At 38.7% G+C, this 26,899-nt stretch overlaps 1 protein-coding gene across 7 annotated transcripts in view; it reads left to right on the plus strand.

The window, feature by feature from the left end:
- DLC1 (DLC1 Rho GTPase activating protein) overlaps window positions 1-26,899 on the plus strand; it is a 428,030-nt gene that overhangs the window by 231,577 nt on the left and 169,554 nt on the right. Inside the window, exon 1 of one of the 7 annotated variants that reach the window (XM_043560382.1) lies at window positions 12,654-13,054. The exons of the other annotated variants lie outside the window; for them this stretch is intronic. Coding sequence (XP_043416317.1) covers window positions 12,916-13,054 — 139 coding nt within the window. The 5' untranslated portion in view covers window positions 12,654-12,915. Of the gene's footprint in view, window positions 1-12,653; window positions 13,055-26,899 lie in introns of those variants that run through there. 7 annotated transcript variants of the gene reach the window in all.

The following is a 26,899-nucleotide window of genomic DNA, read 5'->3' on the forward strand; positions in this document are numbered from 1 at the left end:
ATCCTAGAAACAGCGCAAGTGACCCTGAAAACTCATTACCACATATTGCTGAAAACTGATATAAATGTTCTAATTTTTCAGTAAGGTTACAGTCCTCAGCTTGCCCTTCATGGAATGTATTCTCCCTGCTCCAGGTTAGTGCAAGTCCAGCCAAATGTCAGCCTATCCAGTTCTCTTCCCTACCATCTTTCTCCCTCACTTCTTCCCTCCTCCACTCGAAAGCTGAGAGCCCGGGGCCAAGGGAAAAAGGACTAGGAACAAGTGATATTGATGAGCGCTGCTCTGCCTGCTCCTCCGGTTGAGTTGTCTAGGAACTTCCTTGGTCTAGACCTTGAGAACACATCCCTTGAGAATGCTTCCAGCCTGCTGAGCAACTTCATGGTAACAACTAAGTGGCAAGATGCTCAAGACACTTGAAACAGTGAGCTAAAAGAGGTCACCTGGTCTGGAACAGTCCAGAGAAGATAAGGGTGAAATAAAAGCCTTGAAAAACTGGAAAGGGAGATCAAAGGCAATTCTAGGCATGGAAAACAGTGTTGGCAAAGTTAGAACAGTGGGAATGCACACGGCAGGGTGATGCAATTGTGCAGCCCAGCCAGCTGGAGCACGGAGTGTGTGTTTGGGAGAAGAGAAAACTGGAAAAATGGGATGGGTCCAGACTCATCAGGCCTTGGAGAGTGATTCTAATTTTTACTAAGAATAGTAAATCCTATTAATCAGTGGTATTACCCCAGTTGCAAAGATCTAGACATCCTTATTCTTAACTCTGTAGTCAGTATTAAAGGAAAAAGAAACAGAAATCATTTTTTAGATGATGTACTACAATACCAGAAACCCATTAGATAATAACTATGATCACTATTTGTAAGGACTTTTAATATGTAGATATTACTTTTAATATGTAGCTATTACAGGGGATTTAGTAAATGAGGTTAGAAAAAAAGTCAGAAACTTTTGAGTTATGCTTTTGCTTTTGGTGATATGCTTTTAAAAAATGAATTCTGCTTTATTATAATTCAACCAAGTGACATCATGGAGATAAAGAAGAGATATATGAGTTTAGAGAACTAACGAAAATAGCTGCTTCTAAAGATCTCTAGTTTTCTGATTTTAGAGCAAATCATCATCCTAAGAAATGCTAACCATTTCCTAAAAACTAGCTAGATAAAAAGGTTTACTTTAGAATAATCATATTTTACACTTAAATGACAAAATGGCCTGCGCTGTTTCCTGCCACCATCCATCCTTTGTTTTTCTTTGAATATTTCAGTTTTCAATGTTCTTACATCACTGATGATCTATAGTCTTGGTACCAGATGTGAACCACTCACTGTGCATGAAGCTCCAAAGGCAAAAATGCTTCCATTTCCTTTCAACATTTTTTCCAATTTCCAACTTGAGATATTAAAACTGCTTACTATGTTGTTCTTCCACATAAATAACAAATAGTAAGAAATGTGCAAATATCAACAATTGTTCATAGTTTTTAACGTTTATTTAGTTTTGAGACAGAGAGAGACAGAGCATGAATGGGGGAGGGTCAGAGAGGGAGGGAGACACAGAATCCGAAACAGGCTCCAGGCTCTGAGCTGTCAGCACAGAACCCAACGCGGGGCTCAAACTCACGCACTGCAAGATCATGACCTGAGCTGAAGTCGGACACTTAACCGACTGAGCCACCCATCAGTTTTTGTTGCTCCATCAACAATTGTTTAATTCAGAGGCTGATTAAATAATTCACAAAACAGTGATTTTACCTTTTCTCTCCATCTAGATACACGAGAGCTAAATTAACACCCATTGAAATACTCAAGCAATTATTATCTCTACATATTTTATGCACATATTTAGAGCAAAGTTCCTAACCTGTTTATGGTGACCTTTTTTTTCACTCTTCTGGTGACACATACCATTTTAAAATGTAATAAAAATAGAGTCCTAGAAAATAAAACTGAGGGGAAAAAAACAAAAACATAAAAAAGAGAAACCGAAGTGTTTTATCATTAGATTCAATAGACATAAAATTACTCTGTCCAACTACTATAAGAAGTTTCTAAATGCTTCCTCTAGATTTCTGTGCTCATCCCTGACCATTCATCCAGATTCTGGCCAGCCATTGGCCACACATTGAAAAGTCTCAAAGACCATGAAGGCCAAGCCAGTAGTGAGTGTGAGGAAAAATTAGGGTCAGAACCTCCTGAGTCTCCCATTCAAGATTAGGGAAGCAGTGCAGGCACCATATTTCTTCTATCTATTAATGAGGGTGCCCCCCCCCCAACTGGAAAAAAAGGAGGGAAAGGAAGGGAAAGGATTTTGTCTAAAAGAAGCACTTTCTATCAATCTCCACTGCCCATTGTCATCTGCTTTTTTTTCTTCAGTGGGAGTACGCTTGACTTTCTCTGCAGATTCCTTTTTTCAGGTGAAGTTTGCAGATTGCCACTTCCTGTACAGCATAACCTATGCAAATGAGTAATGATGTTCCATCTCCCTTAATAGTACCATGTTTCCCTTTCCCAGCTCTTCTTTTTACTTTCTTCTCCTGACTTGTCTTCCTTTAGCTTTTTGTATGCCAGCCAGAAGAGTAAGAGTTTCATTTTCTTTCCTGTTGTTTTTTCTTGCTTAAAATATTTGCAAAGAGGTTTTTGTCTTACTGTTTATCAGAGAGACTATGAAAGTTACATGTTCTTTTTCTGCTAATGTTAACAGGATACCTGTTTACTTAAATAATCATTTTTTAAGATTCCATTAGGTGCCTTGGAAAGGAATATGTATCCATACAAATAACATATCCTAATACAATAGTGCAATCCAATAGTAATCTATCATTGAGTTGAAATATTTTTATTGCTTTGGCTAATAATATGCCAATACTAATAACATTGTGTGAAATTATACTAATAATTATTCAATATAGAATGAGTCTTTTTGTGATACCATTCAAATAAACTTTATTAGTGGGGTACCAGGTGGCTCAGTTTGTTGAGTGTACAACTTTGGCTCAGGTCATGATCTCACAGTTCGTGGGTTCAAGCCCTGTGTTGGGCTGTCACATGGAGCCTGCTTTGGACTCTCTGTCTCCCTCTCTGTCTGTCTCTCCCCTGCTTGTGCTCTCTCTCTCTCTCTCTCACAAAAATAAATAAATATTAAATAAATAAATAAATAAATAAATAAATAAATAAATAAATTTTATTATTGATAATATCTTAAGTGCCTTATTATAAAACTCTCATACAATTTGACCCAGTAACACAGTACTGGGATATCATTTCCATATATACATTCCATACATACTCCAAGCCAGTGATTGTTCTCTAAGCAGCAGATTCCTCCCCACCTCTCTGTGAAGACTTACATCTGATTCTCAAAGATCCAGAGCTCCGATGATTTGCTTTTTATCCCAGAATTTTCAGTGATATCAAAATTTGAACCCTGAGCTTCTATTTCCCAATTCTGTCACCTCTATGTATTCTGTAAAATAAAATCCATGATTTTTTTCAGTTGGGTTGTTTCTATTTTGCTTTTTTTTTTTGATTTGTAGAAGTGATTTATTATGGACATTAACACTTGTTCGGTTATTTATGTTGAAAATATTTCCTATTTATCATTTTGCTTTTTTTCATCACCTTCAAAATAGCTCTCATGTACGTTATAGTGAATCTCACTCTACCCACCGCCACCACCCCCACCCCCCCACCCGCATCCTCAGCCTCTAGCAAGCACTGAGCTCGTGTCTGGCACTATAGTTGTGCCTTTTATAGAGTTACCTGTAAGTGGACAAAGGTGCTGTCACTATTATCTTACAAGTGTTTGTGCAAACGTATGTTATCATTTCTTTTGACTAATACCTGAGTGGATTTAGTTGGTAAGGGTAAGTTTAACCTTATAAGAAACTTCCAGACTTTTAAATTGGTTAAACCATTTTACGTTCCCACCAGCAATATATAAGAATTCCTGGGGCGCCTGGGTGGCGCAGTCGGTTAAGAGTCCAACTTCAGCCAGGTCACGATCTCGCCGTCCGGGAGTTCGAGCCCCGCGTCGGGCTCTGGGCTGATGGCTCAGAGCCTGGAGCCTGTTTCCGATTCTGTGTCTCCCTCTCTCTCTGCCCCTCCCCCGTTCATGCTCTGTCTCTCTCTGTCCCAAAAATAAATAAACGTTGAAAAAAAAAATTAAAAAAAAAAAAAAAGAATTCCAGTTGTCCCACATCCTATCCAACACTTGATAGGGTTAGTCTTTTTCATTTCAGTGTGCAGTGGTACCTCAATGTGTCTTTAATTTGCATTTCCCTAATGACTAATGAGATTGTATATCTTCATGTTCTTATTAGTCATCTTATACCTTCTTTTGTAAAGTGTTATTTCAAAATTTTTGCCCATTTGTTAAAATCTGATTATTTGTCTTTTTGTTAAGTTGAATTATAGAGATCTTTATATATTCTGGGTATATGTTTTGTAAATATTTTCTCCTAGCCAGTGGCTTGACTTTTCCCTTGCAGTGTTTTTAAACGAGCAAAGTCTTTTTTGTTCAATTTATCCTTTTTTTTTAATGATTGATGCATATTGGGTCCTAAGAAAGCTTTGTCTCACTTAAGGCCACAAAAGTTCTTGTATAAGTCTTAAAATCCATGAACATGGTATATCTCTCTATTCAGGTAATTAATTGCTGTTAGCAGTGTTTTACAAACCATTCAGTGTATATGTTTTGGCACGCATATTTGCTAAATTTATCTCTAAGTATTTCATATTTTTTGATCATGTTGTAAATGAGACTTAGTGATGTTCATTGTTAACATACGGAAATACAATTGATTTTTGTATATTAACCTTGAATCCTATTAAATTCACTTTTTCTTTCTAGTTAATCTGACTAGAGATTAATCAATTTTGTTGATCTATCCAAAGAACCATCTTTTAATCTCTGTTGTTTGTTTTCAATTTCAATGATTTCTTCTCTTTGTTATTTCCTTTCTTCTGCTAGCAGGTCCAAAGCAGAACTAATTTAGTGCCACTACCGAGGCATGACTCTTCTAGGGATTCTATCTAATACTCCATATTACATGAGGTCTCCTCATGCTGACTGGTGGAAACAGAAACTAATTGCAGCCCTGTGTGAGCTCCAGGGTGTTATCTGCCTGTTGACTTCCATTACTTCTTTCTCAAGTTTGGGAAAGTTCCTTCTACACCTGTGCAGATCAGTATTCGGTCAAAGGCTTGGAGAGACTCCTCTGCGGATCTGCAGAGCTCACTATGTTGCTCTCTTTCCTTTGGTACTCTGACCTGCAAATTCTAACTGCCTCAGTCTCCATAAACTCTGATCTCTGCCACCTCAAGATTCTCAGATTATGTTTGGTTTTCCTCTCTACACTCTGTGGCCAGAAAATACCCTTAAAGCAGTAAGCTGTAGCAATGGTAGAGCTCATCTATTTCCTTTTACCCTCTTTCAGAAGTCACAGTCCTGAATTACCTATGTGCAATTTCTGAAAAACATTATTTTGTATTTGTTGTATGGGGGGGGGGGGGGGCGTGGGGTATATCATCAGAATCCTTTCATGGACAAAAGTTAAGGCAACCTGTAAAATAACTTTTTATGAAAACATTCAAACCAGCTGTTACTAGCAGTGTTTTGGGTCCTCTAAATAAATAACATTTATTAGTAATATGGTTGAAAAGGTATAATTAGGTTACATTAACCTAATTATCAATAGGTTATATTAACATAGAAAATATTTGTGTTCCTAGTTGTCTGACTTTGAAACTATTGCTGAAGTGCTTGAGTGCACCATTCAGCCATTATCCCAAATTGCTTTTGATTTTACTATTAGCCTAGCATGTTATTAGAGGTTATTGATAATTGTTATAATCCAAAGGATAACCACATTTGACATTCTTTAAGGAAGCTTGTGGCAGTGAGTTTACATGAAGGTAAAATAAAGCATTTGAGTATTTATTTTTGTTTCTCAGAAGTCTTATAATTCAGAATCCAAAAAAGATTGATTTTTTTGGTTCTAACCTCAATGTAAAGATACATACAAAACTAGTATGAATTGAAATATATACAATTTAAAAGCAATTCAGATAGTCATACTGTAAATCTTTGGAGAGAAATTATATCACTGTAATTCTGTGTCATAATGTTGGACTCCTTTAATTCATAATGTAGTGGAATTTTATATTGTGAAGAATAAATAATAGAAGAATAAAATGACAAAAGGAAGAATAGAAGAAAATGAAAAATGAGAGCAAGGAAATTATTTCCTCCTAAACTTAACTGTGTCTAAAATTTATTTTACCAGTAGATATCCTATTCTTTGCTAAGGCAACATAAATTTTGGATGAATTATTTCTTTAGTACTAGTATTGGTGATGCATCCTTGTTGATATTTCTATAGAATTAAAAGTATTTTAACGTTCTGAAATCATGACACAGGAGAAAATCTGAAATCATTACATTAAAAAAAAATTCTGGGAGAATCACTACTTCCTCTTCCCATTCTCTAGCACCTTTTCTTTCCTGTCTTTCTGCCAAAATTTCCAGTGTAGAAAACCAGAGTCAACTAATCAACAGAAAATGGAAAGGAAATAATTGAGAGACAAGTAAAGCAAAATAAACAAATGAACAGCTCTAAAGAAACATATTCAAAGCAACTTGAAAATAGCTTGAGGACAGTATTAAAATGGCCAATTAATTTACTGATAGATTAGATTCTGTGGAGATAGTTTTGAGAAGTGGAATGAGACCACCTACGCCAGTAGAGTTGTAAACTTTCTTGTTCCACTTCAGTAGGACAGGCCCCATCCTGTGTGATTCTGTACCCTTTACTTCTGTCTCCCGCTTTGGACCAGAATCAGGGATCTAGTCAATCCCCTTTCCAGCAATCATGAAAATACTGTTCCAAGATCACAAGGCTGTCAAGGGGCAGGACTGAAATAAGGTCTGTCTCTGCCTTAGTCTATTTGGTCTGCTTCAACAGAATGCCGGAGACCAGGTGGCTTGTAAACAACAGAAATTTGTTTTCTCACAGTCTAGAGGCAATGAAGTTGAAGATCAAGGTGCCCGCAGATTTGGTGTCTGGTGATAACCTACTTCCTGGTTGCCAGAGACCATCTTCTTGCTGAGCCCTCACATGGAGAAAAGGCAAGGAATACCCCAAATTCTCTTTTATAGGGCACTAATCCCATTCATGATGGCTCAACTCTCATGACTTAATCACTTCCCAAAGGCCCCACCTTCTAATACTATCACATTGAGGATTAGTTTTCATCATGTGAATTTGGAGGAGAACATAAATATTCAGTATATAGCAGTTTCCTTTCTCAGAGGCAAGGTGACTTTTCTCAGCCCAGGTGAAGAACTTTGTTTCAGAAAGTCTAGTTAGTAATGAAATTCAGTAGCTAAAAAGGAAAGAAGGTGTCATTGTGTCAGTCAGGAAGGAAAGAATCTTTTTCTTTCCTTATATTTGCTTCTTATTTTAGTGCACCCTTTCTCCTTATTCAACAGTATTCCCCCAACAAGTTGCTTTTACTCTGACAGATAGTGTGATTTGGGTATATATCAGTACTTGTAGAGAAATAGTCTCTGAATATCTTTGATTGTTAACTCCCATCAGTAAAACTTTCTGAGCACAGAACCCCAATACATACATTGATTTATGAACTTTATCCATAAATCACTATACTTGTATGCTCTGTATATTCGAAAAATAGAAATATATAAACAGCTATATAAATAGATGAATATTCCAAGATTTTCTTCTTGCCTTCCAAGGAGACTCTTGTCTGTCCTCAGGTCAGAGATCAGCAATTTGAAGAAAATTGTCATTGTGGTCTATTGGTCTCCCAAGCATCACTACATACCTAATTGACAGTGTAAACAACCTTGCCTTGAACACTTTGGTTGAAAATATTTAACAATTTATCGTAGAGGAGATTCTCAACCAAACTGAGTGTAATCCTTAGAGTTCCAATTATAGAAGCACACTAACAAATACAATTGCCACTTCCACCAGAGCAAATATACTCTATTAATAGAGTCATGTTAAATAAACAAAATTCAGAATGAAAGCAGATATCGGCAGCATGTAACCTACACGCTAGGTATTATTCATTGGAAAAAACAGAAACCACTTATATATTCCTCAGAGTTACAGAAGCTTCTTACTACAAATTCTTGTCATGGGCTTTTGGATACTTAGATACACAATGGAGAACTCCTTTTGTGGCGTTACAGCCCTTTAGGGAGATCTATTATGCCAGGGTAGGCACTGTCATTCACTAAATCTGTTGTCCTGTTGCAGGGGCTGGATCTCTCATGGGGCTTAACCAAATGGGGTTTTAATAATTTCCTTCCTGTTCCAAAGACCCAGATCTAAGCATGGCATTGACTCTTAATAAACATTTCATTTCCCATCATTATTCATACTATTTTGAAAGAACCTACCAGCACTTTGGGTAGCCCTACTGCTCTAATTACTTCAAAAGAGGCTTAAATGAGTTGCATCAGCAAATAAGAGTGGCCATAAGATCAAAGTGGATTTATGCTACACAGGCTTGAAGAATAAGTTTTCTCTAGCATTAGATCAAAGCGTATGGGACCTAGAAAGACTATAAAGTTAAAAATTTTTGCCCTCAATAAGAAGACAAAATTTATCAATTACAAAAAATGAGATAAAATCTATAATACATTACCAAAGTGGAATAGTTTTCTTAGATGGAAAATATTAGGGACATATTTGAGCCAGAGTCTGTAGCTTAACATACAAACAAGAGTCTCCCAGGTCAGAAAGCAGCCCCACCAATGGCTGAAACTAGCCCTTTATCACAATAAGGAACTGAGAAGTAATCAAAGCATAATGTTGCTCTTCTCATTTCTCTTATAAGTCCCAGGAGGATCTTGAAAGAAATCAACAGATTTCTCATATTCCCACTTTCCCCATCTGCCAAGCTGAGATAACATTAACTATGGCATACTGTCTCTGTCTCTCAGAAGACACTTGGGTTATTTGGAACTTGTGGGAATAAAACTTGAGGAATTATTCTATAAACAGTAGATTTTGAAAAGCACTTTTTCGGGGCGCCTGGGTGGCACAGTCGGTTAAGCGTCCGACTTCAGCCAGGTCACGATCTTGCAGTCCGTGAGTTCGAGCCCCGCGTCGGGCTCTGGGCTGATGGCTCAGAGCCTGGAGCCTGTTTCCGATTCTGTGTCTCCCTCTCTCTCTGCCCCTCCCCCGTTCATGCTCTGTCTCTCTCTGTCCCAAAAATAAATAAAAACGTTGAAAAAAAAATTAAAAAAAAAAAAAAAGAAAAGCACTTTTTCTGCATATAACATTTCTGCTAATGGCCAATAAATACAGAAAACAAAAAAATAAAAATAATTTAAAATTTACACTGTATCAGTGTTTTTACATCATTCCCATGATATGTGGCTGAGACTCATTTGCAAGGAGTTGAAATATATTCACAATGAAATTTGAATTTAATGAGTTTCCAGAAATAAGGTAACAAGTTGCCAGCCCTACTTTGGAATACAGTAAAATCAATAATTAAAGCCCACCTTGCTCGAAAACATTTAGCTATGCTCCCTTTCTCCAATCATCTGTCAATAAAAGTTACATTTATGTTGGTAAGACTTCCTTTTTTTTTATTTAATCTAATAACTTCTTAGGTTAGGTCCATGGACTGTTCTACCTAATGGAACCTGTGCTTAAAATAAGTAGGCGTTTTCAATACCTGCTGAGATGCACTTCAGTGAAATACTAGTATTATTGTCTTTGAAAGAGAGGGTCACAGAGAAGAAGGAGGGTATTCTGGAACACCTTGGAGATCAGACCTGAGCACCCTATCATTAAGCAATATGTGTTGACCAGGCCTTGGTTCTCTTGATCACTGCCCTTCAATTTTCATAGGTGGGATCTTCTAAAACCCTTCTGAGACTCAGGCTTCTTCCACACCATGGACCCTGTGGTGATTTTATTTAGCTAAGATTCAAGAGCTTTGGCCCATAGCTTGGTATCAGCTAACCCTAGATAAACACTAATGGGTCATTGTCATCACTGTCATTAATTTATGAACAATCAAGTTGATTGGGAAGCTAATGAGCTTTGGACACAGACAGCTCTGGGTGTGAATCCTGGATCTGCCAGTTACTACCTGACCTTTCTCAAATCTCTTTCTCTGCCCTCAATTTCCTCATCTCTGAGGAGGAGATAATAACACCTATAAGGGTCTGTGTCCATGGAGATCTATCTATCTACAGTGCTAGAAGAGGTTTTGGTACATCGTAGGTACTCAATTAATGCTGTTTCCCTTTGTTGCTCCCTTTTCCCTTTCTGTGTTTAGGTGTAGAAAGACTTCAATTTCATTACACTCTGCCACTTTGCATAACTCATACAATCAGCGGTTGATATTCATGCTAGGAATGGTTGCATGTTGTAAATCCAGCCTGGAAATTTAGGTGAGGTCAGTGCTTACAAGTAATTGGGAATCTAAGCTACCTTTCCTTCTTTCTGCTCCTATATGCTTTGTACATGCGTCTATCATAGAACTTATGACACTATTTTGAAATTATTTGTGGTCAGTGTGATTTCTCCTCAAAGACAGAGTTGACATCTTATTCATCCTCAACTTTCCCATGCCTGGCATAGAGTGTGGCTCACTAGTTGTGCTATGGTTACTTCATAATATTCATCTACAAACAGATCTGCCTTGTTCAGCCTGACCAGAAAATGAGTCAACCTGTTTCACAGTGCTCAGACCTCTTTGAAGGAGAAACAAATATGTGCACGCGCACACACACACACACACAGACTTTGGGTACTTTGTTTTATTTATTTTTTTTAATTTTTTTTTTTAATTTTTTTTTGGGACAGAGACAGAGCATGAACAGGGGAGGGGCAGAGAGAGAGGGAGACACAGAATCGGAAACAGGCTCCAGGCTCCGAGCCATCAGCCCAGAGCCTGACGCGGGGCTCAAACTCACGGACCGCAAGATCGTGACCTGGCTGAAGTCGGACGCTCAACCGACTGCGCCACCCAGGCGCCCCTATTTTTTTTTAATTTTTTTTAACGTTTATTTCTTTTTGAGATAGAGAGAGACAGAGCATGAACAGGGGAGGTTCAGAGAGAGAGAGACACAGAATCTGAAACAGGCTCCAGTCTCTGAGCTGTTGGCACAGAGCCCGACGCGGGGCTCGAACTCACGGACCGTGAGATCATGACCTGAGCCGAAGTCGGCCGCTTAACCGACTGAGCCACCCAGGCGCCCCCAGGGTACTTTGTTTTAAAATCGAGCCATGTATTAGGCAATCAGATTTTTTGAGATTTTTTTAATGGAGAATTTTCCCTCGGAATTGACCCCCCCCCCCCACAGGGACAGAGGTCTACATAACAGCAGTTAGTACTTGTTGCCTCCTCATCTATGTCCAGCCCAATGATAAGGCAAAGAAGACAATATCTACTGACATGCACATTCTCAGTTGAAGAGACTCATAAGCTTTAACAATTTGGGAACAATATGATTGAAAACTCGTGGGTTGCTAATAAGTAGTGGTACAAGTGTTAGTTATAACTAGTAAGCACAATCACACTATTGTAATTATCGTCCCTTGTATAATTAAGTTGTCAAAGTTGATGAGAAAGAGGATGCATGCTGTAGAAATTTGGAGACTCAGGAGATCAGTGTGGGCTGAAAATGATTTCATATAAAAATAATTATGATAATAATTAGCATTCACATGGTACCTTGCAATTTACAAAGTGCTTTTACAGCATTATCTAATTTTGCAAAGGTTATGAACTGGCCCTCAGATACTATGTGATGCCAATAGTAAGCCTCCATGCCAAACCTTGAAAGTTAAAAGATGGCATTGGGGGGATAGTGAGAAAAGAGAGGATTAATACTGCATTAAAAAGCAGAGAATCGGCCAAACTCATTGGAAAGAAATAGATTTCAGAAACTCAAAAACGTATCTTGTCAAAGAAACATTTGGCCCATATTTTGATTTCATGGTGCTTGGCACTTTTTTTATTCTTTGGGGGAGAGTTTTTGATGTGCAATTATAATTATGAAGTTTGCTCATTTGGAACTAAAAGATTCTCAAAACCAGGGGACAGTTGAACCCTATGTAGAGGCAAAACCTAGAACGATATGATGAAACCACCTAATGTAAGTAGAAGCGTAGTTAGAGGGGAGGTATGAGGAGATGATTAATGTTTCCTTTAAAACTCAGGTATCCATTTCCTAGAGAATCCAGACTGATGTGTAGGATGCCGATGACAGCCATATTTTCCTTCCCGCACCCACAGCTAAAGGTTGACCTTTCTCTGTCATAAACGGCCTCATCGAAAACCTTGACTTAGTAAAACACAGCGAGTCCATCAAATGCAAATGTGAATGAGAATTTACCGTGGAAGTTGAAGAGACCTCTACCTGCCACCCTCCCTCTCCTTCCCTTGCTTTTTTGCCTCCTGCTCTGCCTTCCCCTTCAGAAGTGCAAGGTTACCTGGATTGCCAGGGAAGGAGGCGTCTATTCAAGTTATTGAATAGACGAACGGCCGAGCATGTACCAAGTCAAGTTATTGGATTACACAGGAAGCCAGAATCATCTAGATAGCCACGAAGGCAGCCCGGGCGCTGCGCGAGCGTGTCGCTGGCTCATTTGTAAGCCTTTCCAGATGTGGCAGCCGCGCGCGCTTGGCGGCGGTCCAGGAGGCCGCCTGCAGTCGGCGCTTCCCGGGCCGCAGTGCGAGCCGCAATGCCGGGATCCTGAGGGCGCAGGGCTCGCCGGCGGCTCGCCCCCGGGCCCGGCGCGCACGCAGCCCGGCCGCCCCGCGCAGCGACGGCCCGCAGCCGCCGGAGGACACCGGCGGGAGGAGAGCGGCATGGTCGCGACGCCAGGGCTGCGCTGAAGTCCCTGGCGGGTGGATGGGGGACCCCGAGGCCCACGTGATGGCTCGGCCCCTGAGAGCCCCTCTCCGGAGGTCCTTTAGCGATCACATCCGAGACTCCACGGCTAGAGCCCTGGATGTCATTTGGAAAAACACCAGAGACAGAAGGCTGGCAGGTGAGGGGCGAATGGGGGAGGGTGGGATGAGAGGTATTAAAAGGAAAACAGTTCCATACACGGACGCAGATATTAACTCGGATAATTAATGATCTCATCGGCTGGATAAAGTTCCTCCCTGCCGTGGCAATGATTTCCATCTCCCTTCCTCTAGTATTTAGCATTTCTGGGATGTTTTTTTCTCTAATGCCTCTCTGGTTTCTGGTCTGATTATTTCTAGATAAGGTTTTATGAGAGGTGTGTGGGGGTTTTTCGTTTTTTGTTTTTTTTTTTTCTTTTAACCTTGGAAAGAGAAGCAAGGTCGTTTTGAGTGTCAGGAAAGCAGTCGTGATGAGCAGCTTCAGGCAGAAGCACGGAGCTCTGCTGTGCTGGTGGGGGTCCGCCGTGGGGCTGGTCTGGCCCGAGGTGGCCTGGTCTCTGCAAGAGAGGGGCCTGGAAGGGCTGTGTGTCAGTGGAGTAATCTGCCCTGCCCTGTGAGAGCCTGCTGGTATTTCCTCTGGCAGCCTGGAGCTGCTCTGAGTTCCAAGCGGGTGTCAGGTATGCTGGAGGCAGGCGTTTGAAATATAATAAAACACAAATACAGTGGTGCAATTCAAACGTACTTGGGCTCATGTGACACCAGCCAAATGGCAGACTGTGTTTTAAGGGGTACACTAAAGAAACAGGAACTTCTGCCTGATCCTGGTTTTAAGAATACGAATTGATATAATATAGCATTTTGCAATAAAATAATCTCTCTGAATTCAGGAAAGGTATCCTAGTCCTGTTTCATAGCTCCTCCTTGTTTGCTCTGTAAGTCTCTGTATTTATATCATCTATGTGAATGGGTCAGAAATGATATCTTCTTAACCTTTTTGGGTAATCCAGTTGTTTTTCATATCCGTATGAAGTTTTGAATTGTTAACAATTTTACAAGTGGCCTCCAAGTGTCAACAGATTTCTGTGCTGTGTGTTATTGGCAAAAGGTCATTTGGCTTTCACCTAATAGTCCTGACATGACTTGAAGAGGGGAAATTTAAGGTTGGTGATTGTGATAAGACAAATTATGAAGATAACATGCTAGTTATATCCCCTTATAGGCTGTAAGCTTGTCCTAAATGCTCGTGAAAATCTTTCTCCTTGTTAAACCAGATAATATTGCCCAGTATAGGACAGAGTAAACAATGTCAAGTCTAATCAGAAAGTAAGAGAGAGAGAGAGAGCAAAAGATTTTAAATTTAACCATTTTATTATGGCTTTAGGATAAATCTTTAGCAAAAGATTTTAAATGTAGCCATTTTATTATGGCTTTAGAAAAATAAAACCTTTAAGAAACCCAACATTCCAATAAGTTTTTTTTAAGCTGTGTTATCTGGTGATAACAGTTTGCAATTGGCTAGAGGAAGTGTAAGAACTAAGATATAGGAGTATAAAGTCTACAACTATAATTGGTTGGCCCTTTCACAGCAAAAGTGTTTCCTTCATTGTTGTCTTATTTGACAAACCCATTGTCACAAATGGAAAGGTTCCACAAACAATGTCTTATTAAAGGTAACGCAAAAATATCTTGTGGTTTGGTGTTTTGAGAGTAAGACTAAATCAAACATTCCTGCTTCCCCTTATATTTTCATAAATGATGATATTTTTGACAGCTATTGGCCTCCTAGAATAAGGATATTATCCCTGGAAAGTTGCTGCCTCTGTCTTGTCATTCGTCTGTGTGTGTGTGTATTTGCCTATGTGTGTACACACACACACACACACACACACAGAGTCTCTATGTGGCCAAAAATAGCATCTTAAAGCATCTTAAAGAAAAATAGCCACTTAAAGAAAAAGTTACTTTTTATATGTGAGGAAAATTAAGCATTTCCACAGCTCTGACAGCAAATGGGATTTTAGCTGTCTATGTCCACCCAAGAAAGAAATTCTTTATGTTGCATAGTTTTTCTTTTCCTTTCCTTTTTTTTTTTTTTTTTTTTTTTTTTTTTTTTTTTTTTTTTTTTTTTTTTGATATATATTGACCTCTTAGGCAGTTTACACAGTAGCAAATCCAGGTACTATACTTGAAAAGAAAGAATTTTGGCTACCACAACTGACTGATTACTGGGGACTTGGCCCTTTTCATGCCTCCCCTGTGCTTGGCACATGGGTCATGGCTCAATCAATGTTTGTCAGATGGAGACTGATTTGGGGCACATCCAAACCTCAAGAGCACTTACTTCTCGTGTTCCCCTCAAACTTCTCCTCTGCACCCAACCTTCCCACTGACCAAAGGCTAAATAATACTTGTCAATTATCCACAAAAAGTCACTTCTCTAAACACCAGATACAATCTCCACTGTGTATCATACCACTTTGCCCTCTGTTGTGGAATGGAGGGAAGTAGAAAGTCCAGATCTCCTGCTTCACTTTATGTTGTGAAATTAATGAAGTGTCATGTAAACAAGGTTTCGAAGCCTCTGAAGAAAATGCTTCTTTTAATACTACCTGAAATGTTATTTTCATGATGATCATTACTTTGATTAGGTTCATCAAGTTTCTCAAAAAGTAATCAGAGGTTTCAGTTTCTTCCAGAGATTTAAAGTGTTTGGCCACGGGAAAAAGTTTTAAGGTTCCTCGTTGGGTATTTTCTCTCTCAGTCAATCAATAAATCAATCTCTCTGTCTCGTGTGTGTGTGTGTGTGTGTCTCCCTCTGTGTGTGTGTGTGCATGTGTGTATCTCCCCATCTCTGTGTGCATGTATCTCCCTCTGTCTCTCTGACACACAAATATACACACTCGATATAACTTAACAGTTCCTAGTTCTACTTTCCCAAATGATGTCCTGTGTATGAAAACCATCATTTACGTTTCCTTGCCTTAAAATCCTTATATATAAAACAGGGATTCTGCCTGTTATTTTTAAGGATCCCTGTCCCTATGTAAACAAAATACAGAATTGTTGCTGGGAAAAGACCTTCAAGCTGTAAGGGGTGATGGAACACACTGTCTTTTTTTTTTTTTTAAACATTTATTTATTTTTGAGACAGAGAGAGACAGAGCATGAACGGGGGAGGGTCAGAGAGAGGGAGACACAGAATCCGAAACAGGCTCCAGGCTCTGAGCTGTCAGCACAGAGCCTGACGCGGGGCTCGAACCCACAGCCGCGAGATCATGACCTGAGCCGAAGTCGGCCGCTCAACTGACTGAGCCACCCAGGCGCCCCTGGAACACACTGTCTTAATCGCATCCTCCTTCACATGGAATTGCCTTTTTCTGCCCAGCCACAACCCACAGGGTTTCTCTTACTCCTGTTCTCTCTACCACCAAGCTCACAGGTACACAGTCTCTTTCCTGAAAGCAGAGGATGGCGTCTACGTTTCAGGGAATTACAACTTTGAGGTTAACAGTGGTGATGGCGAGAGTAGATAGCCCTTCTCTGGACGAATTGTGCATCCGTCATAAACTCTAACATGTCCTCATGGCGCCTGTACTGCCTTCTCCCTCCCGTTGGGTACCCAGACTTCGTGCCTTTGTGGTGTATTTCATTCCTGAAGATCTGCTGCCCCTTAATCCTTTCAAATAGGGCTTCTTCGTCTTTTTTGTGCCAATGGGTCTTTTTTGCATCCTGGTGAAGCCTGCAGATCACACCTCAGAATGATATTTTTTGGTGTATAAATAAAACACGTAGAATTATGTGTTAAAATATAGTTATCAAGGTATAACTATACAGTTTATAGTTAAATATAGTTTATATAGTAAAATATAGTTATATATAGTAAAATATAGTTATCAAGGTATTCCAAACACAAAATTGTTGTGTAGTAATAGAAAATGAATGAATTGTATCATAGATGAAGATGTTTAAAATATAGGGAAGTAAATATAAATTAAATGTTTTTTAAAGATGCCAGTAAATATAGTAATATATAGTTATCAAGGTATTCCAAACACAAAATTGTTGTGTAGTAATAGAAAATGAATGAATTGTATCATAGATGAAGATGTTTAAAATATAGGGAAGTAAATATAAATTAAATGTTTTTTAAAGATACCAGTGTGCAGATTGTTATCGTTAGTTAGAAAAAGAGCATTAAACTATGTAGTAGTCTCTGATTCATCTCCTTGTCACCAAACATTATAGATAGAATACTGGGGAGCAAAATCCATATCTGGGTGGGCAATGTGCAAACTTTTAACTTTACTGTTTGGTGGCTGAATGGGGCCAGCAACGATGTCGTGCGAACATCTGTGGAAGTTGATTGCACAAAACCACAATCGTGTGTGATCTGGGGTGAGTGTGATAACTCCCAAAACTCTAGGGTAGGAGTGAGTGTAAATGATATTTTGTGATAGCTGCACCAACTGTAATGTGATATGGAAAAGTCTGGTTTCTATTGGGGACAACGTCACAGGGACAGCTAATGACATTGTGTGCGAGGCAGGGGGAGGTGACAGTTGGTCAACATTCATAATTGGAAGAAATGCCAAATTCCAGTTACGGTTTTGTGAAAATAAAAATGAAAATTTTCCTCATCCAAGTTAATGGACATCCTCTTCTACCCTTAGACCCTGAATTAAGAATCCCTACCATATCCTCACTTCAGCTTCCAAGTACTTCCAGTCAAAAATTCTCCTAGACTGAAATGCTGGGCTCTCATACATGAGATGGCTGGAATTCCTTGATGTATATTCGACAAACTCCGCAAACAAGTTTGGGCTGATGTGCCAATAAGACTGCCTCTAAGGAAAAATAAAAGACACTAATATTCAGACTAGAAAGAGATAGGGAAGCTAAAAGAAAGAAAAACCCAGATGACATACATGCACGTAACTTCATCGGTTTGCAAAGTGGAATGGAGAAATAAACCAAAAAGAAATTAAACAAATTAGCCTTTATTTCACGGAATCTAATAAGGTAAGAACAGCTCACATAGCGTAAATCACACTGACTGTTTTAAAAAGTATTCAATATAGGGCACCTGGGTGGCTCAGTCAGTTGAGCGTCCGACTTTGGCTCTGGTCACGCACGACCTCATGGTTTGTGGGTTCGAGCCTAGCATCGGACTCTGCTGTCAGTGCAGAGCCTGCTTCAGATCCTCTGTCCCCCCCTTTTCCCCAGGAAAATTTAGGAAAATCTCAATCCAAGTGAGGTTCAATGGACATAGAATAAATTCAACATGAGGTTGGATCCCCTGGGGGATTCTGTTGACTGTTCAGTATCTTCTATCTTTTGTGAAATAGAGTTTTACATTTCACCTGACTAGGTCTCCAATTCACTAGCAAAATGAATGTCTGACGTGCTCTGTAATACATTGGCTCCCAATTCAATGGGGCATCAGGAATTCTGGCCCATTTCCCATGATGGGAAACCACAAACACTGACTCCTGTGAACTGTCTTCTGCTCATTGGTTCACAGAGGAAAACAAGTAAGGGCATATTTAATGCCTTTTAACCAAGAGTGATGTATGCTTCAAAATATGCAGGTTCCTCTAGTAAACAAAGACTTCCCTGGATGCATGCAACGCTATGTTAACATTTTAAAGGGTTGGAGAGACAACCATTAATGGTGCTTCATGAGACCCCGTCACATTTCTGGAGGGTAGATGCAGTATGTATCTATTAAATTAGATATTACTATTCCAATAAAAGAGGAGCATGTTGATGTCAAGGTTGGCTCTGATGAGAGAAAACCTAATATATTGGCTCAGAGAGCTTGCTCTGACATCAGACTTCTGGGTTTGAATCCTGGCTCTTCCACTGGATAGCTTTGGGCAAGTCAGTCTGTTTCTTACCAATATAAAGAGGATGGTCATAGTACTTATGTCATAAAATTGTTTCAAAGATTAAATGAGCCACTGTGTAGAGTGCTTAGAAGAGTCACTGGCATATAGCGAAGCCAGAGTGAAACTCTATCAGTTTGGTTGTTATAACCCAACTTCCCTTTTCCCCATGCCCTATGTCCTTTGAAGTTTCAGCCTGCTAGCATGACATCACTATAATTTGTCTAAGCCTTTTGGGCAAAAATAGTTCAACCAGTCCAAAAATATAAAATAAAAGGTAAAATGTCAATGGCAAATGGACTTTATTTCCTTACCTCTGGAAGAAAAAAACAAAAACAAAAACGAAAAATCTAACGAAGATGACTTCTGTGCAGATCTTGCTGAATTGCAAAACGGAATGACTTGAGAATAATTGTTTTTGCACACTGATGAAGAAATCACTCCTTGCATGGCTTTGTCGGGCAACATATACAATATCTGAAAGTCTTCCCAAGCGAGTTGGAACCTGCTTTGAAAATTGCTATATAGATGGAGCCAAACATGGAATAGAGCACCAGCACGAGCAGGCTGGGGTTTCAAGCACGTGGCGCAGCTGTGGAATGGGAAAAAGTATGCTAAATGTCAAGGCTGCCACTTGAAAGGGATATTTGGGCCACCTCCCTTCCTGGAGCAAAACTTCTGCAACTTTCTTCATTTAAAATAGTATGTATAAGCTGTCTGAGTATTTTGCCAAAGGTCCTTATAACTATAATAACAAAATGTGCCCAAAGTCAAAGGCATGGTAGAAGGGATATATTATTTAGTTACAGGTATGCTTAAGGATCTGAAGCTATATCATAAAACCAAAACTTTATTTAAAAGAACATTCTACTGGAAGCTCTCTCTATTCCAGAGGAATTATTAAGGTATAGTTTGAAGTTAAACTTGTCATTGTATACGTTTTTCAGTCTCTGATTATAGTCACTTGCTTTTAATAGTTATTCTTTTTTTTTATTGAAGCCTAGTTGCACACAATGTTACATTAGTTGTAGGTGTACAACATAGTGATTCAACAACTCTTTTTGTTAGGCTGTGCTCCCCACAAGTGTAGCTACCCTCTGTCACCATACAACACTATTACAATACCACTGGCTATATTCCCTATGCTGTACCTTTTCTCCCCATGACTTATTCATTCTGTAACTGGAAGCCTGTATCTCCCACTCCCCTTCACACATTCTGCTCATCACCCTGCCTCCAGCCATCTGGCAGCCATCAAACTGGCCTCTGTATTTATGAGTCTGTTTCTATTTTTTGTTTTTTAATTTGTCCTGCGTTTTTTTTTTTGATTCTACGTATAAGAGAAATCATATGGTATCTGTCTTTCTCTGACTTATTTCACTTAGCATTATACCCTAGATTCATCCATATTGTTTTAAAAGGCAAGATCTTATCCTTTTTTATGACTGAGTAATATTCCATTATATATATATATGAATATACACATTTATATATATATATGTATATGTATGTATATATGTATAATATATGTGTATGTGTATATATATACACACACCACATATATATACACACCATATATTGTGTGTGTGTGTGTGTGTGTGTGTGTGTGTATATATATATATATATATATATATATATACACACCACATTTTCTTTATCCATTCATGTATGGATGGACACGTGGATTGCTTCTATATCTTGGCTTTTGTAAATAATGTTGTAGTAAACCTAAGAGTGCATGTCTTTTCAAATTAGTGTTTTCATTTTCTTTGGGTAAACACCCTGTTGTGGAATTAAGGGATCATATGATATTTCTATTTTTAATTTTTTGAGGAACCTCCATATTGTATTCTACAGTGACTGCACCAATTTACATCCCACCAACAATGCAGGAAGGTTCCCTTTTCTCCACATCCTAACTAACACTTGTTATTTCTTCTCTTTTTGAGACCAGCCATTCTAACAGGTGTGAGGTGATACCTCATTGTGGTTTTGATTTGCATTTCCCTGATGATTAGTGACGTCGAGCATCTTTTCATGTACCTTTTGGCCATCTGTGTGTCTTCTGTAACCTGTCATTCTTGAACAAAGATGATATGGCATCCAGGAAGCACATGCTGGAATTATTTGTGTATGATGATGAGAGGAGTTGGCATTGATCCTCCTGTGCTCTTGCCCTGTTGCTTGTGAACAACCACCTAGGCTGAGAGCTCTAAAGGCATTGTCTTACTTAATCTTGAAAATAATCCAGAGAGGTATATACTACTGTTTTTATTCCCATTTAAGTATTTTCTTGGCATTACCTTAAAAATCTATTAGTGAGTATATATGCACAGAACTCAGAAACACCCAAATCTATCAGTCATTACCAATTAATCTCACATATATTTATTGAGAGCCCATTGTATGCAAAACACTGTGCGAGGTAATGGTTGACAATAGGACAGATGCACTGTTGCCTGCCAGCCATGAATATGACACCTGAATTCTACCTTTGAACTCGAGAGGGGCCCTACATGGGAAAGTGAACTCCACTGTAGTGAGAAAGAATAAACAGTGTCTCTTAAACACTGAGGGCTGTCTAAAATTCATCACTGATTTGTTCTTTAAACCACTGATTCTCAGGGAGATGAGGGAAGACACAGTGGTAAGGGACAGTATCAGAAAAAGCATATGCAGCTTTTAAAAATCTGCTCGATGGATTTATTGTTTTCAGAGTACAAACTGCGTTTTACAAAATGCTGAAGATAGAGAGGGGAAGCATGAGTGGGAGGGACGGGACATGAGTACAAAGATTGTACTTCCAAAATGTCATGGAGCGATAACTTTAATCATTTTTTGAAGACGATATGCTGATGTTTTCCAAAGTTTAAGTATCCTAAAGTATAAAATATGTCACTGGCTAAAATAGGGTGCTCTTGTGATTCAGAAATCAGAATGAAAATTGGAAGTTGTACTTTAAATATCTCAATTGATGGCGGAGATCACTCTCAGATTTCAAAATACGTGGGCTGTAGAACTGAAATTGACTGTTGCAAGTCTTTTGTGATTCCACAGAATTTCTTAGGGAGTTGAACTGGAAACCAGGACATCTTCTTTTTTCCATCATAATTTGATGAATTTCCATCATAAGTTGAGATATCCATATTGCATTTTTAAAGGAAAAGACAAATAATGATGGGTGAGTTGTATTAAAAATGTAATACAATTATTATATTATTAAATGTTACCAGTAACCAAAATTATGTTAGCTAAGCAATAAAAATAGTTAAGGAAATAGAATTCAATGATTAAATAGATAATTATAGCGAAGCTCCATATACAAGATGATCTTTAAAAATTCTAGTCCATTTTGGATCAGTGACATCCTAGAGTGCTTTTGAGTAGTTTGAAAATTAATGATCACCTATTCAGTGAGTTATTAATGAAATCCATGAGAAAATTACCAAAGAATATAAGAATTTACATGAATACTGCTTTTATTAGCTTTCACATTTGTAATTAAAGCATATTTTGAATACTGACAATATGTTCATGTATCGTGGCCTCATTTTCTCTTAGGGGTGATTTTACTAGTAATTCCAAAGAATCTAGTTAATTTCAGTTTCTTAGTGTGACCAGTAGAGAGGCTGAAGGATGAAAGAAAGCAGGAAAGTTTTTAAGAATGAATGTTTCACTTTCAAATAAGAGGCTTAGAGAAAGAGAAAGTATAGGACATGGCTCAGACACTGAACAGTCAAGAAGGCAGACAAAACATCCATCCACTGATGCAAAGAGTAACAAAGAGGGGTTTTGTACTGGATGGGAATAATCTTTTATTAAACTACAAATTAGCTAATATTGGTTGTGCCCTGACTATGTGATAGACAGAATGCTAGGAGGTAGAAAAGACGCAAAGGTAATAACTGTGTCTGAATTTCAGTAGTCTAGAGCCTATTTGGCAGGAAAAAGTGACCTACAGAGAAAACAAGATTCTAAGGCCTGACTCGACAGGTACCATAAGGTATTTGCTGACCAATCAGTACTTCCCTTCCCTCCCTCTCTCCCTGTCTCCTCTCTGCAGCATCAATTCACCTCTGGTCCAAATGTATTATAACAATAGGATATCCACACTGTTTTATCACCACTTGCTTTTCTGTACGGTGTCAGACTCATGCTCATTTGCACTCGAGTGAACATTATTTTTACATTAAAATTTCCTTGACACAACTACCTTTTAAAGTCATAATTATCTGGACGCCTGGGTGTCTCAGTCAGTTGATCATCCGACTTCAGCTCAGGTCATGATCTCTCGGCTCATGTGTTCGAGCCCCATATAGGGTTCGTTGCTGTCAGTGCAGAGCCTGCTTGGGATCCTCTGTCCTTCTCTCTGTGGGCCCCTTCACTGCTTGTGCATGCATGCACGTGTGTGTGCGTTCTCTCTCAAAAATAAACATGAAAAGAATTAAAAAGTCATGGCTATCACTTTTTCGCTATTGCTCACGGCAATGGAAGCATTTGAATCATTGCAGAAAAGAGTCTCTATGCCACTATGAGGATGTGTTAGTAGTGATGCGTGTGTGCATGCACATGCCAGGAGGGTGGTGTGAAGGTAAATATGGGCATTTCAGGTTGAAGTTGTTTTGCAGAGTAACATTGGTACTTTCAGCCAGGTAAGTTTTTTGGATGTCCCTCAGTGTTTGAAGAAATTCATACACTACTAGCTGGACTGACTCACCAAGTTGCTCCCTCCACTGAATAAAACTTTAAAAAACCAAACAAAACATAAAGTACTCCACTATGATGTTACTCCACTTTACCTTAGGAAGCAGTAAGGTTTGCCCTCTTAGAAACAGTCATTGACCTACATCTTGCATTTAGCATTAACTCAAATGTGTTCCAGATCTAAAGTTCCATAAAGACTCGTGAGTGGCAGCCAAGAAGCAGAGAGCGCAAAGAAGGCATTTTTGTGATTTGCCAGGATTCAGACCCTGACTCCTGATTATTTGACAGTAAAAATATCTTCATGTTGAATTTGATCCTCCATAGCAGGACTTTCTAATCAGTAAATTATTTCAGTCAAAAACTGAAACACTCTCAATAAAAAACAAATTAATGACTTCTAGACAAAACCACCAAGACCTAGTGAAAAAACATGGCATATTACTGCTTGGTAAAATCTTGCTTGGGGATCTCTGAACATTCTGATGCCATATATCACTTTTCTCTCTCTGTCTTTTTTCAGGCATTTATTGACAGGAGCACATGTAGGCAATTTCAAACACATGCAAGTGCACACACACACACACACACGCACATGCCTCAGGAAGCCATAACTTCAAGGAACTCCTCCATAAAAGATTGAGGATTCCTGATTTACAGGATGCTGATGTGAAAGTCACAAGGTAGCATGTGGTTGTTGACGACTTGGGGTGGAGGTAGGAGCTCAGCACATTTAATGATGTCTAGACTTTGTTTTATCTTGCAGATTTTTTGTGACATAGTTAGCTTTTTGCAGACCACTCTCAAATCACTGACTCAGCATTCAGTGTGGTTCTGTTTATCATGATCCATCATCTCTAATCTGGTTTTGAATAGCAGGATGTTGTAGGTCCAGATTGAAGTGTGACCTCTGAACGTTTTCTATTCATGCTTGATTACTATACGCTAGAGGTCTAGACAGTGTTATTGGTTTCTCACCAACATAAACATCTGGCAGAAAAAAAAAAACTAAACTAGATGAGTAAGAGCATTCCTAATCTACCTTACAATATGCTGTATTTAAAATAAAACTTTTTTTTTAAATGAAGCCCATCTCAGGTTGAAAAGGATGTCATCAAACATATTGTTTTTCAACTCTGATAAGACAGTCTTTGGACTATAATTTTTCACTGATGAAAACAAGTTTGAACATGTAATTGCCGAGTGTGGTAGAAACATCTTTCCTTTGTGCTTTAAAAGAAGCTAGAATTTCATTTAGGGAATTCCAGCCAAATGAAATTAGCACATGCATGTTGACTCATGCGTAGCTTGTGGATGGACAGATGAGATGACAAACCAGTGGGGACGGGGAAGAGAGATGATGGGGCCAAACCCACAGCAATGTGGGGATGTGTGTAATATCAGATCTTCTCGAGTTTTATTTTACATGGGTTGATTATCATGTTCTAAGAGTTATTAGTTGTATTGAATCTATGCAGAGGGCTTTTTTAAGAGCCAGAATGCACCAGAGTAAAGTACCGTGACACTGAATCACAGGGGGAAACTGAGGCCCTTCCTTTATGCTGGGGCTGCAGACCACACCCAACCAAATACCAACAAAACATGCCCGCAGTGAAGACCACCAGGTTGGAGAATATAGACGGATGACAAGACAACCCAAAGTGTTTGCCTCACTCTTGCCTCTGTATACAGGTAGAACATACAACAATATTGGGAAAATAAGACTGGGAAGTTTACACTTAGATATTATAAATTTATGAAATGTACATTCAGTAACCAATTGCAATTTATATGCATGAGTTTGCATAATTTTAAGCTTATTTGTTTTCATTCTTTTTTCTTTCTTTTTTTGGTAGGGTACAAAAGAAAGATAGAGAAACATTTCCTCTATTCCTTCAGTTTTGGGTTTTTTTTTTTTTTTTGATGCATTGATTATTTAGAACCCAAGACTGTGTTTCCAACCAAAGCTCTCTGGCGCAGCATAATCATTGCACAACCAAAGATAAACACAGAGGGTAAACTTCAGAAAAATTATTTCAAAATAGTGCCTGAAAATCTATTGTAATAGATGCCCTTTGCACCACTTAAGATAATAACAACAGTCCGTGACCAGGCCCTCTGTACATACCCCAAGGATTAGCCAGCACATCAGAACGAAACTTAAGAGTCTGGGGAAAGGGGGAAATAAAAGTTTAATTTTTAAAAAAAGAAAGAATGAAAGGAAAAAAGAACACGTGGTCTGGGAAGGGCATTAACAGGGAGGTGAGGGCAAACCACTGCTTGCTGATGCTGCCCTCTTGGAGACAGGACAATTGAATCTAAGCCACACACCCACCTCCTCAGTCACCACCACACACATTCCAAGCTCCCATTCTTGTGAGGCCAGTTCACAGAAAATGTTTTTATTTCTGTGACCCTGAGCACAACTCCTATTTTGCTGTGTAAAGATTCCCTGAGTGAACCCTCATGGCCTTATGTGATTAATCCCTACCACCGGCCCACACATACCCCAACTCTCAAACTTCTTTGTGATTATCTGCTCTTTTTCTTTACTTATCTTGTACTTAAGTGAGATACTGAGTTTAATCAGCTCACAATGCATAATTTCTCCTTGTATGTAAGCTTTCTTTTCCTTGTTCCATATTTTTCTCCCTATTCTGACTTAAAATATTTTAACTGATTACTAAAAGACCATTACTTAAGCTCTCTACATAAAAGTGCATGTTTTCAAATCACAATAACTTATGCAATGTCTCTGTTTTTATATGGAGTCTAAGAAAATGGTGTTTGACAACTTTTATTAGGATAGCAAAAAGCTGACCCCAGTACCATGTACCAATGGAGTTCTAAGGTCAAAAGCCAAGTGCTTTTAATAACTTTTTAAGAGTAGGTAATCATTGCTCACTTTGAAAACTGAAGCATGTACTAATTGCTTTTGTAAAACAAAGGTGATGTTGCTATAGCTAATGGTCCATGCACCCAAACCCTGGGAAATCTGATCCCGGTATCTCATGTGACTTAAGTTGCTGTTTTCATAACATACTCATTGTTTTTTGATTCGATACAGTTTGGATAACATTTGAAATTGGTATCTTTGCTTTCTAAAAACCTTTTCTCTAAAACTATCTTTAGATATGTTATCAATTAACTAGTAGCAATATTACCTTTATTAAATATTTTAGACATACAAGAAACCCATGTATCAACCACTTAATTTAAGTAAGAAAAAAAATTAAAGTTACTATTTTAAAATAGAAAATGTAAAATTACTGTGTGCCCCTCCTGGATCATATTTCCCTCCTTCATCCTCCCAACTCCCCCTGCAATTCTCCAATCCTGAACTTAGTGTTGAATCATTCTCTTATTGCATGTTCTTATTACATATTTAAGTAACCTAAG

This window comes from Prionailurus bengalensis, chromosome B1 (assembly GCF_016509475.1).
Source record: "Prionailurus bengalensis isolate Pbe53 chromosome B1, Fcat_Pben_1.1_paternal_pri, whole genome shotgun sequence".
Classification (NCBI taxonomy): domain Eukaryota; kingdom Metazoa; phylum Chordata; class Mammalia; order Carnivora; family Felidae; genus Prionailurus; species Prionailurus bengalensis.